The sequence below is a fragment of the Dreissena polymorpha genome, chromosome 4 (assembly GCF_020536995.1).
Source record: "Dreissena polymorpha isolate Duluth1 chromosome 4, UMN_Dpol_1.0, whole genome shotgun sequence".
NCBI classification, from domain to species: domain Eukaryota; kingdom Metazoa; phylum Mollusca; class Bivalvia; order Myida; family Dreissenidae; genus Dreissena; species Dreissena polymorpha.
Genome location: NC_068358.1, coordinates 50377594 through 50398048, shown reverse-complemented (window position 1 = coordinate 50398048; position 20455 = coordinate 50377594). Strand labels below are relative to the sequence as shown.

Genomic DNA, 20455 nt, shown 5'->3' with positions numbered 1-20455 from the left:
CTGTATAAATTTGAATGGCTTGTGTTAATTTCAAACTTGCGATTAATTTTGAAAAATGAGTTGCGTCTTAAATTATGCAATAGCGAACAACTTCAGTGCCTTCAGCGCGTTGATATAATGTTACGAACAGTAAATGATCGATGTTAAAAAATGTTTTCACCCTTAGCATAATGTCCTTGGTTGCGGTATTATTTACAATGTTCCTATAACCAGATAAGAATTGATAGTATAACAACGATCGTATAAACTTGAGCTTTTTACTGTCGCTTTTTTTTAGACCAGATTTGGGTTTTCCCAAAAGATGGAGCATCTGTTTTTGTCAACTACGGAAAATAAAATTTTCAAAAAATGTGATATTATATTATAAATGGAAAATAGGGAGGAAATGATAGGATAAATAGAATATGATGTCAGTTTTGGATAAAGATCAAGTGTATCATGCTCTGCTCGAACCATGTTAGCGCTCGGCAAGTCTCACGCTACCTTGGTTATAAGCCTCGCATGATAAACTTGATAATAATCCATAACTCACATAATATTCTATATGTATTATTATGAAGACAAACATTCAATTTTCAGAAATGTAATTTTTAATCCGGACTGCTTATTGGTTGGCGTAATGTGATTAAAAAATACTTTTAGTGTTTTTTAAGTTTATCTTTATTTATTTATAACTGTGTTGTATTTGTTATCAGTTTTCACCAAAGGAAAACGAGGTTTATATAAAATACAAGAAATCAAGCTATATAATAGAAAGAAGTGATGTTATGGTTTATAAACAATAATACTTATGAAGATAATTTAAGCCTGATTCTGGATATTACGGTTCTGGTTAGTTGTTTGTTTAGCAAAAAGAGTCATTCTAGCTTTATTACAGTTACTGTTCCTTAGTAACTTGTAATATGATGTTGATAAATAATGATAGTTTTAATATAATTCATTAAACCTCTTCCATGAAAAAGCTGTAAGAGAATTGTGTTATTTTTTATGAGATACGTATTTTTTTTCCTGCCTGGTATTTCGGTTTCACATATTGAATTTCACAGTTAACATAAGTGTGAACGCACTGAGCGAGACTCTGTGAACCAATTAACTTCCTTCTTACTTTACTGTCAAAATGTCATTAATGGAGCCTTTTCAAAGATTTTGGCGTGTATGGAAGTTTTGCATTAAATGCTTTATATTGATAGATGTAAGCATTTGATCTAAAAAGCGCCAGTAAAACACAAGAATAGAATTTAAGAAACAAAAAAGTAACCCTTAACTGGGCTCTAACCACTGACTCCCAGAGTAAAAGTCTCGCTTAGACCATCCTCGGCCATCCGTGCTCATACAATGAGGCAAAAAAAGTATTCTAGTATCCCCCCCGAAAAAAATCCCTACCTACCAACCCTGTTTTTATGCCCCCCTTCGAAGAAGAAGGGGTATATTGTTTTGCACATGTCGGTCGGTCGGTCCGTCCACCAGATGGTTTCCGGATGATAACGCAAGAACGCTTAGTCCTAGGATCATGAAACTTCATAGGTACATTGATCATGACTGGTAGATGATCCCAACTGATTTTCAGGTCACTAGGTCAAAGGTCAAGGTCACAGTGACTCGAAATAGTAAAATGATTTCCGGATGAAAACTCAAGAATGCTTACGCCTAGGATCATGAAACTCCATAGGTACATTGATCATGATTGGCAGATGACCCTATTGATTTTCAGGTCACTAGGTTAAAGGTCCAGGTCACATTGACTCGAAACAGTAAAATGGTTTCCGGATGATAACTCAAGAATGCTTACGCCTAGGATCATGAAACTTCAAAGGTACATTGATCATGACTGGCAGATGACCCCTATTTTTTCCAAGAAGACCAGGGCCGATATTCACCATCCACCTAAGGGAGAAAAATAACCTAAGGTTTTCGTTTTGCCTAAGTTTTTTATGTTTTCCCCTTAAATTTGAGGAAATGCATTAAGTCAAATTCACAAAACTCCTAACCTTAGAAATACGCCTTAGGTTGACCGTTTTTTCCCTCAAAGTTAAGGGACACATACACCTCCCTAAAGTCCAACGAAATCACGCTGTTAAATAATTCTCTACATTAAACAGTTTAGCGCCATAACGAAACGTAAATATATAAAACAGATCCAGGGTTTTGTATGCAGGATTTTATTCAGAATACATTAACTGCCATACAAATTGTATGGGGTGTATTGATGAAATTTGGTAACGTCCTCGTAAACAGTTTACCTGCTACGTAGTGCCGGTATTGCACGCCTCTGCATGTGTGCTCTGTTTACTATCCATACCTTGTTAAGGCCTGTAAATCAAGCATTACGGTACGCGCGCAAACACAAAACATGTCTCGAAAACCGAAACTATGTTTACATGCCATTGAATAATAAATTAGACTTAACCTTTCAATAAACACCCATAACGAATCCTCGTATTAACGTGCGGCCTTTCACGGAACTCTCAGCTTTCTACAAATCATATGCCACGATATTGATATATTGTTTTGCTATTAACAATTTAGGGATATCATAGCTGTATTTAAATACGGATTTTGCTTGTGGATGCATATAGACTAAACCATATGCGATTGCAATCATGTTTATATGTCTAATATGATATGTGTTTGTGCCATACTTAAAAAAAAGTTGACTAATTGCTGAACATAATGTTGTGTTTTTATTGTAAATAAAGGCGGACTTTCAAATATCATGGCCATCAGGGGGCTCGGCAGTTTTCCTAATGTGGCTTTAGTAAAACGTCGTTAACACTCTGATGGTCTTATTAATAGTTCAATATTCATCAAACCTAGTAAAATATTTGTTCTAGTGATACCTCGGCTCGAAAATGGTTCCAGTTCGTTTAAAAACATGACAGCCAAAGGAATCGGCAGTTTTCCTTACATCTCTATAGTTAAACCTTGGTAACACTTGGTCACATTTTTATTTAAAATATTACAAAAAAAAGTTAAAAACATGTATTAATCATATATGGGCCGTGTTCAAATTGATTCCGCTTCGTTTAAAACCTTGGCCGATAAGGCGGAGTAATTATTCTTATATGGCGATTGAAAATAATTGTTAACAAACTAAATCACATTTTAGTCCAATAATCTTAAAATTTGGTTATAACATTTGTTTAAATAATACCTGGGCCGAATTAAAAAAGAAAACCGCTCCGTTGAAAACCATGGCCGCAAGGAGTGGGATAGTTATTCTTATATGGTCATAGTTTAACCTTGTTAACACTCAAGACGTCATATTTGTAGTCTAATCTTCATGAAACGTGGCAATAACACTTGTTTTAATGATAAATGGGTTAAGTTTTAAAAGGGTTCTTGGTCCTTTAAATACCATGGTCGCCAGGGGGCAGGGCAGTTTTCATTACTTGGCTGTAGTAAAACACTGTAAACACTCTAGAAATTACATTTACAGTCCAATCTTCATTGGTCAGAGCCATTCTTTTAATGATATTTTAGATTGAGTTCAATAATGGTTCCGGTCTGTTGAAAACCATAGCCGTCAGGGCGCGGGGCAGCTTTCCAAGCATGTTATAGTTAAACCAAGTTAACATTCTAAAAGGTACATTTAATGTCCAATCTTCACGAAACTTGGTCAGGTTATTTGTCTTATCGTATCTTGTATGCATTTTAAAAACGGGTCCATTTCCTCTAGAAGCATTGTCGCCAGTTGGGGAATGTTTTACTTGCATAGCTTCAGTGAAACCTTGTTAACTCACCAATTGCCACATTTATTGTCCAATATTCATGAAACTTTATCTTCATGAACTATTTCAGAACTAGCCCTAATCAAATCACGGCTGAGTTTGAAATTGGGTCGTGTAAGCTAATACAAAAAGTCACTAGGATAAATATAAATGCATGTGTATACTATAGTCAATTTTTTGTCTATTCTTCATGAACCTCTTAAAGAATATTTGTTCGAAGCCGAGTTGATTTTATTCATAAAGTACTTTTATTATATGCATTATTAAAATCCCTTGTTCCTTAGGTTCTCATGTGTGCGCCGTAGGGCCCATGGCACTCTTGTGTGTCTTATTTTTAATTTGTTAATGTCCTTGTGGATACAGAAACACCTTGGCAATTGACAATTTTAAATCGTTACACTATTATTTGGTATTTACATCACATTTTTTATTTGATGAAGAACATTCTTCAGGTAACTATGATGAAGACATGACCGCATATGATTATTATTAATTGGACAGAGCATAAAAGTTCCATACAATGTACTCAACTCTATCCGACGCGTGTTCACAAAAGCGGTGACTCTCCTTTCTCTTTAGATCACTTGCCATCTTTAGTCTGTCTAAATCCCTAGTACAAACATATACTTAAAAAACTACATAGCAACAGTTTTAATATTCTTTTACACAAAGATGTTGATGCTTTATTCTCGATCTCCTGGGTTATATTATTATCATTTGCTAGTATTACACAATTTGTTTCGGAAAGAAATTTCATCATGACAGCTGCAACTATTACATATTGCACGTGCCCGTTGGCGTAGAATGTTAACAATGCGGTTTGTATCTTTCAGAAGAAAGCCGGCAAGGGCGAGGCAACGAGTGACACGGGCGGCTGGTGTCAGCAGTCCAGCAAAGAGGACAGTGGCAACCACATGACTGACCGACAACTCGTGCCTGTGCTTATAGAATTCTTCCAAGGTATACCTCAATGAACCGTTTGTACTTTAATGGGAAACACAATCTTTTATTTTACCGAAAACTGACAAATGAACAGAAAATGTAGTCATTCACCAGGTGAAGGGAAGTGTAGCCTCTTCCAAGGAAAGACACCATTTTAGTAAGCATCTTAAAAGGATCTGTGCCCTTGTCATGAAGTTGGAAGAGTAAACTTTTAACAAATGACGTTAAATGTACCCCTGTCTTGAGCTTAGTATATTTGCATTTTGTCAATTTAGTGTAAATATAGACGTTATTTCAATTATTGGACATGTAGCCGTGTCCTTTGATACGCATCGATTCCGTTTTGAATCGAATACATCTTTCGGATAAGAGAACCGTACACGTTTGTCCTAAATGGGAATCGTATACATATGTCCTATGAAGGAATTGTAGACATCTTTCCAGATCGGAATCGTAAACGCATGTCCTATATGAGAACCGTAAAACTGTTTTCTATATGGGAATCATAGACATTTGTCATATATGGGAATCCTTGACATTTACGAGTTGGCATTTGTCATAATTGGGAATCCCAGACTCCAGGTGCTGGGTATTGACTATTATTATGCCCCCCTTCGAAGAAGAGGGGGTATATTGTTTTGCACATGTCGGTCGGTCCGTCCGTCGGTCCGTCCACCAGATGGTTTCCGGATGATAACTCAAGAATGCTTAGGCCTAGAATCATGAAACTTCATAGGTACATTGATCATGACTTGCAGATGACCCCTATTGATTTTCAGGTCACTAGGTCAAAGGTCAAGGTAACAGTGACTCGAAACAGTAAAATGGTTTCTAGATGTTAACTCAAGAATGCTTATGCCTAGGATCATGAAACTTCATAGGTACATTGATCATGACAAGCAAATGACCCCTATTAATTTTCAGGTCACTAGGTCAAAGTTCAAGGTCACAGTGACTCGAAATAGCAAAATTGTTTTCGGATGATAACTCAAGAACGCTTTCGCCTAGGATCCTGAAACTTCATAGGTACATTGTCATTGACCATGACTGGCAGATGACCCCTATTAATTTTCAGGTCACTAGGTCAAAGGTCAAGGTCACAGTGACTCGAAACTGTAAAATGGTTTCCTGATGATTACTCAAGAATAATAAGGCCTAGGATCATGAAACTTCATAGGTACATTGATCATGACTGGCAGATGACCCCTATTGATTTTCAGGTCACTAGGTCAAAGGTCAAGGTCACAGTGACAAAAAACGTATTCACACAATGGCTGCCACTACAACTGACAGCCCATATAGGGGGCATGCATGTTTTACAAACAGCCCTTGTTTTTAAAGGATCGGAATCGTACATGTGTTTTATAATCTAGGAATCATAGACGTTTAAATATAATAGGAATCAATGGCATTTTCTAATTCTAGACATCGGAGACATTTTCGTACAATGAGCATCGTACCCTTAACATCATTATGCTGTACTACTCAACTGCCCTTCAGCCATTGTGATATTTGTTTAAAGTGATTTTGAATGTTCATGGTTTCATACTAAGTAATTTGTTCGATGCTAACTCGATTCAAACAAGACTTTCAATTTCATAAAACAACAATCTTATTTCATTGATCGTACACATTATTAATATTTTAATTGTATTCTTCGGTCGCCAGCATGTGCTTCATATGATAAATAAATCATCGCTCTAAATCGCGTATCTTAAACTTAAACAAAACATGCACAGACAATCAACAGTTTATATGACATAGGCGGCATTCAATATAATCAATTAAGTAAAATAATATGTTGAAATACGAGCTGTTCAGCATTACTAAAAATACAGACATGCATCGGGTACATAATATAAAATTAATTCATGCTTAAACCACTTGGTAATCGTTGTATTCAATACTTTTATTAGTTTAACTGTAGTCATATAACACTATAAAATAAATGCGTCTTAAAGGGATCTTTTCACGGTTTGGTAAATTGACAAAATTGAAAAAAGTTGTTTAAGATTCGCAAATTTTCGTTTTAGTTATGATATTTGTGAGGAAACAGTATTACTGAACATTTACCATAGTCCAATATAGCCATTATATGTATCTTTTGACGATTTGAAAACCTAAAAATTATAACGCGTTGCAACGCGAAACGATTGAATAATTTGGAGAGTTCTGTTGTTGTCGTTTAAATTTACGAAACTACGAAGATTGCTTATAAAAGGTATAAAATACTTACACCGTGTATATACGGCGGAATAGCCGAGAGGGCTAATGTGTTTTTACTTCAGACTAATTCCAGGACTCCGGGGGTCACTGGTTCGAGCCCTGGTACCGGCTACTTTTTTTCCTTTTTTAAATTTTATTCTAGATTTTTTTACTGGAGCTTTTAAGATCCAATGTTTAAATTTATCAATATAAAGCATTTAATGACACACTTCAAAATATGCCAATATCTGTGAAAAGGCCCCTTTAAATTCGTCACGCTATTACACAATAGGACTGCTTTATGTTAATGGATATAAGGTCAGATTACGCATAGAATAATTCACAGGGATTTAATGGATATGGCATCGGCATTGAAACCACGATGCCCTGGTGTATCTACCCAGTTGGAGAGTGTTCTCGTGATCTAACGTACTAACCCATGGGCACGGGCTGGATAGCGTCTGTTTAAGTGAATGACATTTGACGCAATGGAATGAAAATAAATAGGTTTAAACTAAAGTGACCTTATAATACAGATATCAATAAACAAAGCACAAGTGTTTCGAAAACTAAATGTTTTGGTTTTGTAAAAAATTCCATTTAAGTTATTCATTGTTTAATGTTCCATTTTAAAGGCAAATATGTGGGCAGTTTCGGAGACGGTCCAGGGCGGTACAAGCAACTCCTCAGTGATGCTGGCAAGCTCAAAGGATACGACGCCTACGACGGAGCTCCCTATTGTGACGTCACGAGCGAAGGTCGCGTGAAATTCCTCGATCTTACGCTTCCGCAATTCGGGCTTCCATTGTACGACTGGATCATCAGCCTCGAGGTTGCCGAGCACATCCCCGCCCAGTTTGAATCCATTTACATCGATAACATAGTACGGCACGCCAAAGAAGGAATTGTATTGAGCTGGGCGAGACCCGGCCAAGGCGGGTATTCGCACGTGAATAATCGAGCATTCGAATATGTCGTAAAATTGATGGACGGACTTGGTTTCTCGCATGATGCGGAAAGCTCCGAAAAGTTACGAAATGCAGCGTCACTGGACTGGTTAAGACATAACATTAACGTTTACCGTCGAAAAAGTCCATATTTGGAAAGCTTAGCAGCAATTTATACTTAAAAGTGGCTGCGCTTCATTTTATCAAACGAATTTATTTGATTTGCTAGTCTATCGTCTCTGTAAACACTGTTCAAAAAGCGATGTTGGTGTTTTATTTGAATTAATGAATTTTTAACGACACTTGGCTTGCAATACTTCAATACATATTGGCGTGGTTAAAGAGGCATATAATTGCTTTAATCGGTTTAATATTGTTCTCATTAAGATAATATTTTAAAGAGTTAGTATTTATACTAGCTTAACAAATATATATAGAAATAAAAACGATTATTATCAAACTATTTAATTTTATAATGATATAAAGTTTTCCCGAACACTGTCTGGGCGAAAGAAAATTAGTAATAGTAGTAACACTGTCATTCAAGAACGAAATGGACATATAATGTCAGTACAATGTAGTCGCTTTCAAATTTTGTTTTAGAGTAATTATAATTTTCAAGCAATAGCAATAAAGGTGGGTCATAACGTGCCTTATACTAAGAAAAGGGAAAAAACTTAAAATTACAAGGGGATAACTCAGTATAGCATATTTGGTAAACTATTGACCAGCGTACAGGTTTTACTTACAAAAAGGGTAAAAAAGCGTGCCTGAGAAAATAAAATTCATACTTATATACAGTTTGGTTTTTGGCATGGCGTTAGCACTGTTGACGCATTTTTTACATTACATTCTTAAGTTTAATGTCACTATAAAAACCATACAAGGCATGCGTATTTATAGACCTAAATAAAGCATTTGATTCCGTATACGGAATGTTTTATGGGTAAAACTGTTCAATGTGTGTGTAGATGTTAAAAGCAACTTCTGTCAATTTTTCAAAGGCATGTATTCTACTGTTACATTTTGCAAAACGTTACGTTTTTTCTTTGATATATCCTTGGGTATAAGACAATGACGAAACAACTCACCGATCATATTCGGATTTAAAAAACATCCAGTCGTTAATTAACATGATAGGCAACTTCGGTCTTAACTTGTTCGATTTGTCATTACTCATTTAACTTTTTGCCGAATACATTGTCTTTATCGGAAAGTCAGTCAAGATTTACAAACTAATATTTTTACTTATTGGAAAACATGGGCTCAGACATAAATACCGAGGAAATATTAAACTATATATTATATCAAATATCTAACTCATATGTAAACAACATTTTCCTTAAGTTAACTTAATTTTGACAGTCACATGCCCTTGCCGTGTTATTTAATTGAAATACGTGTTATGTTGATATTGCTATAATCTACTGATAGTATTCGCCAGGTAAATAGTATGTCTGTCCTATAAATACGATGGATAGCGCTTTCATGATTTCGTCGTTATGAAGATCATAAAACATAAACATGGTGTACTCTTGTATTTACTTTGTTCATTATTTAAGCATATGTACATATAAATTATATTTTCACAGTGTTTGTATATGAATATGTCGTATATCTTAAGGCGGCAATGATGTAAATAATTCATTAAAGCGCAATGAATGAGTTGAAGAGGAGTTACGTATTTTGTAGATATTTTCAAGTTCGAGCTTAATAACTGTTTTTAAACAGAAAAATACGTTCATAATACAAATAAATAATAATAAAGCTGTTTTGTAAATTTGTGATGCTCCTTCTTCCGTTTTGGTGTTGCATAAAACCAACTGGTAAAGAAAGTGTTTATTATTCGTCCTATATTCCGACAATGAAACTATTAATAGAGAATGAATTTAGGAACATATACTTACCAAAATGGATTGCATGTGAGCTACTGGAGAATAACATGCTCAGTTTGCATTAAACGCAAAATTCTTAAAACGCCTGGTTCCACATGCAAACAATTGTGCACCCTTTACGGGGCCTTTTCCCAGAATTTGGCAGGTATTTAAGTTTGTCATTAAATGCTTTATATTGATAAATTTAAACATTGGACAAAACAATCTCTAGTAAAAAACAAGAATATAATTAACAAAAGAAAAAAAGTAGCTTTCAACTGGGCTCGAACCACCGACCCTTTGAGTCCTGGAGTGAAAGTCTTCCACTTAGACTACTCGGCAATCCATGCTCATGCTATAAGCGAATGTTTTTGTTTTTACTTTATATAAGCAATCCTCGTTGTTAAACAAAATATAACGACAACAACAGATCTTTCCAATTATTCAATCGTTTCGCGTTGCAACGCTTTATACTTCTCAGGTTTTCATATCGTCAAAAGATGCATATAATGGATATTTTAGAGCATGGTAAATGTTCAGTGTTACTATTTCCTCACACATATCATAACTAAAACGAAAATTTGCTAATTTGAAACAACTTTTTTTTAATTTTGTCAATTTACCAAAAGGACCCTTTAACGTCAGTTTATTTGTTGTCGAAACCACCAAACCCACAAGCTTTATTAATTGAACAAAATTCAATTTGATTCTACTCTTAATTGCTAATTTAAACGGCCATGCAACACCCTATTCACCGAGTCGCTTTTCGACGTTTAATATTTACCTAGCTGTTATAGCTCGCCAATATTGACATGGCACTCACGCACTCAACTAACATATATTTACGCGGTATTTTTACTCGGGGTTTGTACGTGCACGCTTTGAACGAGTTTAATAAGATCATAATAGTGTACTTGGGGACGTACACTTCAATAGTTTAAAATCGCGTCTGTGCTTAATACCCCTTTAATATAAACAACAATATCTTTTCAATGCCAGACGAGTGCTTTAGAAAATACAAAAATAAGAGACGGTTCTATGATACGCACGCAGCTGATGTTTGCGTCTACGACAACTTCTCTCAAACAAGAGACAATACACTCTCTAGAATGCATGTTACTAATTGGCTTATCTTTATTAAGGAGTTTACAGCAACATTTGGATTTATTGATTGGCCGAAATAAATAGCATTCGTCTGAAACGGACAAATAAGCAGCGGTAACACAAAGTTGCAAAATTACGTAGGAACAAGCAACCGTGGTGCCTTATGCGATAACTACATTATCTCCTAATCTGTATTGGTCAGTTTTGCGTCTTCTGATCTGTATACGAAGATGATCATCTAACAATCTATGTCATTGCATTTTTAATGAATTAACTCGTCAAAACGTAAACATCCAGCAAAGGCAATAGTGACCATACACAAATCTATCAGAACATACACATCTGAACTTTCTACTTATCTATCAACTTGATTAACGATTTAGATGAAATAGGCTCTTTTGTCTGCTCTGATTTCGACAATATTCTTTTAGAAGATTCTAATAAATTAAGTATACAGGCATTATTAGTAGGATCAGACATGTTGCGAAGAGAATGAGCGCATGTAATACTGTCTGTACACAGTTGCGCCTATAACAGAATGGGAAGTGTGTCTGTCCATAAATCTGTAAGATACAAAGCAGCGTGAATCGGCGTAAATGCAGACCCACCATGAGACATGATAAATTGACTCCACTTATTAAAATACCCGGTAGTTAGAATATTTAATGTTTGTGTTATCACTGTACGATGAATTCCTCAATCTTTGACTCCAAAGTTGCCTCCGTCCAAACCGCTTTCGCATATTTTGTCGTGTATGCCTCTCTCCAGATCTAAACCTGAATAAACAAAATATCACTAAATTCACGAGTCGAACTGTAATAAGAAAGATAAATATCTTGCCATCAAAAATACCATTCTTTCCTCGACCAGGTTTATATAGGGATACCTGGCTAAAAAAACGTCCATTCCAATGTACTCTGTTGTGTTACTTTCTTTGGAAATGACAATGGCCAGTACGGAGCTGACTTCCGCATTGGTATTTCTATTGTAGCTCGACATTTTTCACTTGTCATTTTCCATATACACTTTGAAACAAGCCGCGGTGTCGGAATCACCCAATTTTTTATATATCGACTTTACACTACATTCATCAATACACGATGTACCCGCACACCAATATTTAGAAAAAAAAATAGATCGCATTTCGAAATATAGTAAAAGGCAAATCTATCACACGTGTGTGAACCGTATAATGCTTCTAGCCGATTATCCATATCTAAACCGACAGACCAATCATCACTGTCAGTACATCATCTTAGAAAATCAGCTTGAATATTGTTTTCTGTAAGTATACATTCCGGTACTAAGTGTTTACTATGTTCTCTACAAACACTGTCACCCTACACAGCAACTTTCTGCAAATATGACTGTCTGCTTCCATTAGCTAGTATTCTTTATACATTCTTGTTATATGTATTAACTTCAACCTCTCGCCCTTTCGGGCTTTTTATTGAACGCTTTAAAATTCTATTAATAACCTCCAGCTCTCTAAACGTGGAAATCAATCCACTTTCTGATTCTGACTGACAACCCACTACGTCAATGACGGCTGTTCGAAATCACTTTTCACGCCATTTGCGAACAACGGCCCGCCCCCGACATACTTTTGTTACAATTTATAGTTACGATATGCAATATTTAAAAATATTAATGCATGAACGTCAGTTCCATGTTTATATCGGCTAGCTACTCGGCCTATTGATTAACGCGTTACACTGGCACCCGAATGGTAAGGGTTCGATCTTAGCGAGAGTTTTATCAACTTTGTTTAAAAAAAATTGTATACACACAGGATGGTGTTTTGAATAATGATGCCATAAAACAAGTTATCATGACCGGAGGATGGTGAGTCATGTTTTGCTAATCTTAAATACATAGTACAGCTGTATATATTTCATATTGCAGCTGCATATGATTTGAAATAATGACAAAATAAATGCAACGGGAAACGTTTGTGTGGCTCATTTTACGTTTCTTCTTTGGCGTTAGTAATTTGTTTAAGCGCTATTTATTTATCTTAATTTTCTGACATAAGCATTCAAAGTGTAAAAGGAATCCGCGTTGTGATTTTTCAATGACAATCGGGTTTTAAGGTGCAATCACATAATTTAATTTGCATTTAAATGGTTCTAATTACATCGAGGAAAATATGTGCTTAACATTATTGAAAACGGTTAGTGCAATTTATTATTTTACCCACTGAGCACATTGTGCTTATGGTGAGCCTTTAGATCGCCTTTTGTCCGTTGGGCGACGTTAACCCCCCGTTCACACATAGACGCCGCATCAACTACGATCTAAGTGTGGCCGAAAACGTGGCCGATCGTGACAAATCGCAAGAGAAACGTAGTAGAGTCTTCATAAGCGCAGTGTGATCGCGGTAGAGTCTTAATGATCGGAGAGCTCTACGCTCTCGCCACGCTTATTTTGAACATGCTCAAAACAAGCGTAACGGGATCGTGGCCAACAAGAATCGGTGTAGAGTCGTAAATAGAGCGAAGTAGAAGCGCCGTAATCGTACAGGCAGCGCGGAAGCATCGTGGAGAGATCTTCATGATCGTAGTAAAAGCGCAGAAGAAGCGTCGTAGCATGATCTTGAATGTCGCGGCAGTAAACGCAGTAGAACGGTCGAAACGAAGACCATAATTTTCCAAATTGCTCTATTAAGACTCCGATCGGCATCGATCCTTTTATTCAGATCGTGGCTTGATCGGGATGATCGTCGTAAAGTCGCAGCTATGTGTGAACGGGGGTAACATATGTCTGGAGTATATATTTATCGTCAATTCAAACTGAAGTTGGTCGTCTGAATGATGTATTGGCTGGGTTTGAAACTGGGTCAAGTAAGATCAAAAACTGGGTTACTAGGTAAAATCAAAGAAAAAGCTTGTTAACTTTATACACATCACATTAACAGATTTCTCTTCAAAACACTTGGTCAGAACAATTGTTTTAATTGTTTCTCAGCTGAGTGCGACCATTTTTCCGGGCCGTTGAAAAGATGGGGGTGACAGGGGCGGTGCAGTTTTATTAATAATGCCATAGTGAAACATGGTAAAGACTCTAAAAATCACATTGGTAGTTCAATTTGCATAAAGCTTTGCCAGAACATTGGGTTCTTACGATATATGGACCAAGTTTAAAAATGTTTACGGTATATTGCAAAACATGGTCAACGGAGGGCCTGTCAGTTTTCCTTTTATGCATATAGTAAAACCTTGTGAACACTATATACGTCACATTTATATAAGTAGTTGCTTAGTTTGAAAATGTTCATTCAAATTAAATATTTATATTTCATAAAGTTTTTTAATTCTGTACTCCACCTTCTTAGTATTATTTTGTTCATTTTGGGTCTCAGGTGATCGTGTTACGACAACTTGTTATCTTGTTACATAAGTAAACTGATGGCTATTGAAATGAAAATAATTTTGTTTTATCTTTCCTTCCATGTTTTTTGCTAGTGTTTGAATATAATTGATAATTAACCGATAACTTCCTTACTGGAATCAGAAGAATGGCAGTAGAAATGATTTCATGTTCAATGCCCGTAAACATTATATTGCCGGGGGTCGAACCTGTTATCCTCAGACTTTTAGTCTAGCGTTCGACCAATTCAGCTAGCCAACTTAAATACTAAACTCACTTTAAAATCATCTTCTCCAAAATGCCAAGACACATATATAGTATATGCATTTTTTGGCACACAACATTGAATTGTAGTAATTTGCCGAGTTCGTTCGAATCTTGCATCTGTGGTAAAAATTGGTACTTGCTTATCACGACTTTTTACCGTTATGCCTCGGTCACACTGTCACGAATCAGACGAGCTACGACTACTTTTCGGCACAGTTCGTAACTAACCTTACTGAACCGTGGCTCTCCGTACTTGATCCGTGATCAGTCGTAGTAGTTTTTGGATGTCCGTAGCGACTCTTGACAAATTTTGAACATGTTCAAAAAATTGCTACGAATTTATCGACCGTAGCGTATCCGTAGCAGTCCGTACTAAACCGTAGTGATCCGTACTAGTTCGTAACGTCGTCCGTACCTTTTCGTAGGCCCAAAGATTTTCAAGGACTTTTACGGATTGATACGAAGAACTACGGAGCGACACGGTTACGCTACGTATAAGCTACGATAATTCCACGGATATACTACGAAAAGCCACGGTTCCTGTACGTTGAACTACGGATATACAGGAATTTGCACGATCTTGTACGATGTACTTCATTTCAGCACGAAACAGTACGGACATTTACGGTCCACTACAATAAATTTCTACTGAAATACATCATTGAAATTATGAAATACATTATCGAAATTAAAACAACCGTACTTGCATTTGTTGAGATAACAATCATGAACCGCCAGCGTTTGCGATAAATTTGTTACACTTGGATATTGATATGGCACAAAATGCAGAGGCCGTAGTCGAGCTGCTTGACGATATGCGCAGAGGTAATAATGACTCAATATCGTATAACTAGTATAGCTTTGTGCTAAAAGTTACGTATTTAGAAAATATTAGAATTTGAACTTAAGAGTAATACATTTTTTTTAATTTGCAGGTAAGTGTCTGCCTCATATGCCTTTTGAATCTTGCTCTAATTTTTACGTGATGTAATACTTGTTAAATTAATAGCCGACATAATAAAATACAAAATTAATCATACTTTCCTAAGCATAATCAATATTTCTACATCAATAATTACATACTTTATCAGATCAGAGAAGAAAAATGAGGTGGTGGATAAGAGACTGGTTTTTAAGACGACCCGCTCTCGCCCAATACGATACTTTGATGGCCGAACTGATGGCTGAAGATCCAGCGGCATTTAGAAACTTCACCAGAATCGGGCCTGATATATTCCATGAGCTATTACAGGTCGTTGGTCCCAGGATCACGAAGAACCACACCTGGTTCAGACAGTCCATCAATCCAGATTTGAAGTTGGCAATTACCTTAAGGTTCTTGGCCACAGGGGGGGGGGGGGGGGGGCAGTTTCCGTACATTGATGTGCTGGGGGTGTTATCCAGACTCCTACTGAGCCTGAGGAGTGGAAGGCAATAGCCGATCGCGGATAAATGGCAATTTCCATACGCCATTGGAGCTCTAGATGGAAAGCATGTAGCCATACAATGTCCCAAGAACGGTGGCTAAACTTATAAAGGTTACCATTCTGTTGTGCTGATGGCCCTGGTGGACGTCGATTACCAAATCATATGGGTAAATATTGGATCGCATTTGCCATGAGGACATTGCTCATGAATTCATTCTCACGACGAGGCCTTGAGAAGGACAAGCGAATTTTAAACTATCGCTCTTCTAGAGCCAGGAGAATTGTGGATAATGCTTTTGGTATTTTCGCTCAGCGATTCCGATGCTTAATGTCTATTCTGCCACAAAGACTCTTCCCCAGACACGGTTGATTCCATTATTTTTGTTACGCGCTGTTGCTGCCGCTTGCATGTTCTCTTCTATTTGAGGCATTTTGTGTATGAAAATACAAGAGGCTGTGGGCGCAATGTTCAATCGTAGTTCGTTCCTACCTGTCCGTACCAGTCCGTCGCAATTCCCACTGCTTCGTAGCGGACCGTTGTAGTTCGTACTTACCCGTACTAGAACGTAGCGGGTCCGTAGTTAGATCGTACTGATTCGCGTAGCATCGTACTTAATCGTACCAGACCGTAGCAGATTCCTAGTTTGATCGTACCGATTCATGGCGCTCCGTACTAAATCGCGTCGATCAGTAGCAGTCCGTACCTTTCCTTGCTCGGTTTCCAACATTTTGATGGTAGATTCGTCGAAATCCGTACTCACATCGTTGTGCTCCGTACTGAAATCGTAGCGGCCTACGAATGTTGACAATTTCGTAGCCGATTCAATTGTAGCTCATTCGTAGCCCTGATTCGTGACAGTGTGACCGAGGCATTACATCGATACAGTAAATACTAGTATTAATCCTTTGCTTAAATACAATCAAAGGTACAGAGGTACAGCAAATTGAAATGTAACGTTCTATGTAAGTCGCACCAAGTTTGTTAATATCCTACCAATGTACGTATAAACTGAAAGCTTTAAAATCTATCCTCTGAAATGGTATTTCTAAAATTGTTGATATTTGTCTTTTAACATTGTATAGTGATCTTTTCGTCAATTTTTTCAAATCATGTTCAAAACAAAAATTCGCCTCTACTAGGAGGTTGTTCGTTTTTCGTATAAATATTACGCAAACTTTTAAAATAAATGAATTGTATATAATTACCATTTATACGTTTGCCCAATTAGCACCATGAAGTGGCCCCATACAACGTTTCTTCGAATATTAACACTGCATTCAAAGTTGCTGCGCTGCAGGTGATCGTATGGTATATGAACAATTAACAGATACATGCATTTTAAAATCTGCTCTTGTGAAAACACTATACAAACAGGTTAAGTATTTGGGTTGTAACATTGTACACTTGTATTGGACCAAAGTTATTGAGTTATTGTCTATGTGGTTGACATAGCCTTTGTTCTGTTGGTATTCTGCTGTTTTGTTATTGTTCATTGTGAACGAATCTTCCTCAGCTAAGATAACAGATATATGATAAACAACATCTCATGGCATATGTAAAAAACTTTCTGGAGGTCCGATTTCGATAAACGTTTTATATGTTATCAAGTACCGTCTACCGAACCAGAAATACCTTTTGTAGCATTTAAGGTATGTATGTAGTCAATTAAGTGTATATTGACCTTTATTTATCTGTTGCAGGTTTCGCAAAATTTTATATTTAGACTTGGGAATGTCATTTCAAGATGATATGCAAGCGTATGTTTCAATTTCTTTTAGTGTGCATTGTAATGACATTTTAATGTTTGAGTCCGTTTCATGTTAAAGACATTCGTTAAAACGTTTAGTTTATCATATTCTATTGTGTGCGTTTGCTTCTAGTGACACCCAGGTTTAAGTACCAGGGTGGGAAACCCGTCTAGTTGACAGGTTGCTTTTGGTCATGAAAATAATTCATTGATACTTTAAATTAAACGCTACTGCGAGTTAAACTTAAGAACGCGTTGTACATAAATATTACAGCGACTCAAGTCTTTGTGATCCTTTGATTTCATATTACTGACTGTATCTTTTACATATGAACATACTATGAGTATATGTACATGTATACAAAACACAATCGAATATTTATAGAATTTTGCACTGTGTAATTGTGCTAGTTTTCGTGTTTGAAAAAAAAGAAGATTAATATGGAGTTAGACATCCATCTGCATTTCCCAGAGTTTTGCCATTTTTTTATATCACATAGTAGTCCTCTACCTAATTTCTTCAAATCTTGTCCTTGGGTTCAAAATCGTTGAAGCCCGGAGCGGGCATGGTTTAAGTAAACTTATATTTCAAACAAGTATGAAATTCATAAATTCTGAAGTCCATTAACTGTGGTATTTGGTTTCGAATATCGTTTAGTGGTCCTTTACAAAGTTCGTTTAAACTAGACCCACTTTTGTAGTCAAGTTCTCACGCCTTAGCGTTAAAATGGATTATATATAATATTGGTCTTATAAATATTATTCTCTGATGCTACAATGCCCTAACCTTTGATATATAGTTTCATTTTTGAAGTTTTACGTTTATATGCTAGTATGGTTGTTTATTTCTTTCTATTATTATTCTGTTATAGTTAAACATGTACATTTTGTTTTTATGACTCTAAAAGTTTGGATACAATATCTATATCAGGCAATATTAACATGATTACCTTAATTCATAAATGATATAACATTATTATTTTTTCAAGACCTCCTTGCAGATTATACCAAACCTTGTGGTCATTGATATCGAGATGTACATGGATATTGTGTATGACATTATCATGTTTACTTGGTTGTCACAAGGTAATACCAGTGAATAAAATATAATCAAAAGTTGATTTTTATTGTTTAATGGTTTATCAATGCATTCCTAGTTAAATGAGCTACATACTTATTATTTTAATTCGGGTTAGTTAAAGCTGGTTTGTGCCCGTTACATTTCTCAGCTAGTAGCCCGGCCGTGCTGGTGCCAACAAATTAATACATCGACTGTAATAAAATGGTTAAGGCATATTCTACAATAAAAAACTTGACTTACTTGATAGGTGTCACATTACAGCAGTATTTTCAAATCTTAGGATAAACAGAAACTATGGATGTGGTAAAAAATAGGTTCGGCTCTGTTACAGGAAAGGAATCTTTCTGTTATATCTAATTATAATGGTGAAAATTCATCCCCATACTTTTCAATGTGCTTCCATAATTAGATACATGTACTGTATTTAATAATATTTGATTCACAGTTCCAACACCAATTTATTTCAGTCTAATTAACTTTCTTATGATGATACATTTGGAAAATAAAACGTTTTCTTTTTTCAATAAGATGTTCAGTCTTTCAACGAATTTCCAATCATCTATTAGTCTCACACGAACGTATATTCTCATTGGTGTAATATCCAGAGGATATAATTTAAAACATACACTTGTGGACATTTCTAACGCATCACTTTTCAAACTTGAATATCTCAGTTATGAGTAAAGATATTGATTTAAAATTTTACATACGATCACTTGACTACATTCTATGCAAGATTACACATGTAGAAAGTATACATGTAATTCCAATTATATTTCAATTTCATAATTCTAGGTAAGTTTTTACACAAGAAAACCATAACATTAATTAAAGAAAAACAATATGGCTCGTATGAATATTCAGGAGCGAAACGGCTCAATCGGCATGTTGCAAGTCGGTCAGTTATTAAGACGTGTAAGTTTATGCGTTTTACTCTTCACATTATTATTTAACGTTGTACGAGTTTGCGAATTTGACTTTTGAAATGAAGTTTTTAATTTGTTAAGTTTATATTTTGTTGTTTTTCAATTTCAATTAAAGTTTTCAGGAATTATCAGAAATGCGTTGAATAATTCTTGGTCCAAAATTAACCACAAGCCTTTCAAAAATAAGGGAGCTATAATGATATGACTAAGTGATGCGTTAGAAAAGTCTCCAAGTGTACATTTACTTTCAAACATGTAGCACTAAAACCAGTGAATCAATTTGTTTCGTAATAATCAATGTCTAAAATATACATGAAAAAAGTCCTGTATGCTTCCCAAATATTGCTTATGTGCCAAATAAGAGATTATCTTAGTACATATAATTACACATGTAGAAAGTATATACACTGAAAACACACGTCAGCTTTTGGAAACTATGTTTTTGAATATATTAAAACTAGATACTTATTAATACACGGCTGTTAATCAAGGGTGCAATCTATTTTTCGCGATCCATAAATAAATGAGCCAATGCTACTTCTGAGGTTGAGCTAAGGACCGGTTGTTTTGAAATTTCACGAATACGTCTACAGGGTGAGTAGGTTTTATATGGGTTTTTTTTAAACATATTTCGCATTATTTTTAATATCGGGCAATGTAGTGCGATTCAGCGAAGATTTATTTTTCCACGACTGTACAGAAAATTATAATCAAAACGCATTTGGAAACGTAATGACCTTTATAAATTGTGGCATAGTGAAGTTTTTAAAAGTAAATCGATGTATTTTGCCTGTGTGACGAGCAAATTTCCACCCTATGAAACTGCTTATGACATCA

The 20455-nt window shown here is 35.8% G+C and overlaps 2 protein-coding genes across 5 annotated transcripts in view; one reads left to right on the top strand and one right to left on the bottom strand.

Annotated features, from left to right (window-relative positions):
- The window catches only part of LOC127877532 (uncharacterized), a 66743-nt gene extending 57150 nt beyond the window's left edge, over positions 1–9593 (top strand). The window contains exons 2-3 of one of the 3 annotated variants that reach the window (XM_052423488.1): positions 4565–4688; positions 7511–9593. In XM_052423488.1, coding sequence (XP_052279448.1) covers positions 4565–4688; positions 7511–8004 — 618 coding nt within the window. In that variant the 3' untranslated portion in view covers positions 8005–9593. Of the gene's footprint in view, positions 1–4561; positions 4689–7510 lie in introns of all 3 variants that reach the window. The other 2 variants (XM_052423486.1, XM_052423487.1) reach the window with 2 other exon arrangements.
- LOC127877524 (adhesion G protein-coupled receptor B1-like) overlaps positions 1–20455 on the bottom strand; it is a 469993-nt gene that overhangs the window by 315247 nt on the left and 134291 nt on the right. The gene's annotated exons all lie outside the window — the stretch shown is intronic.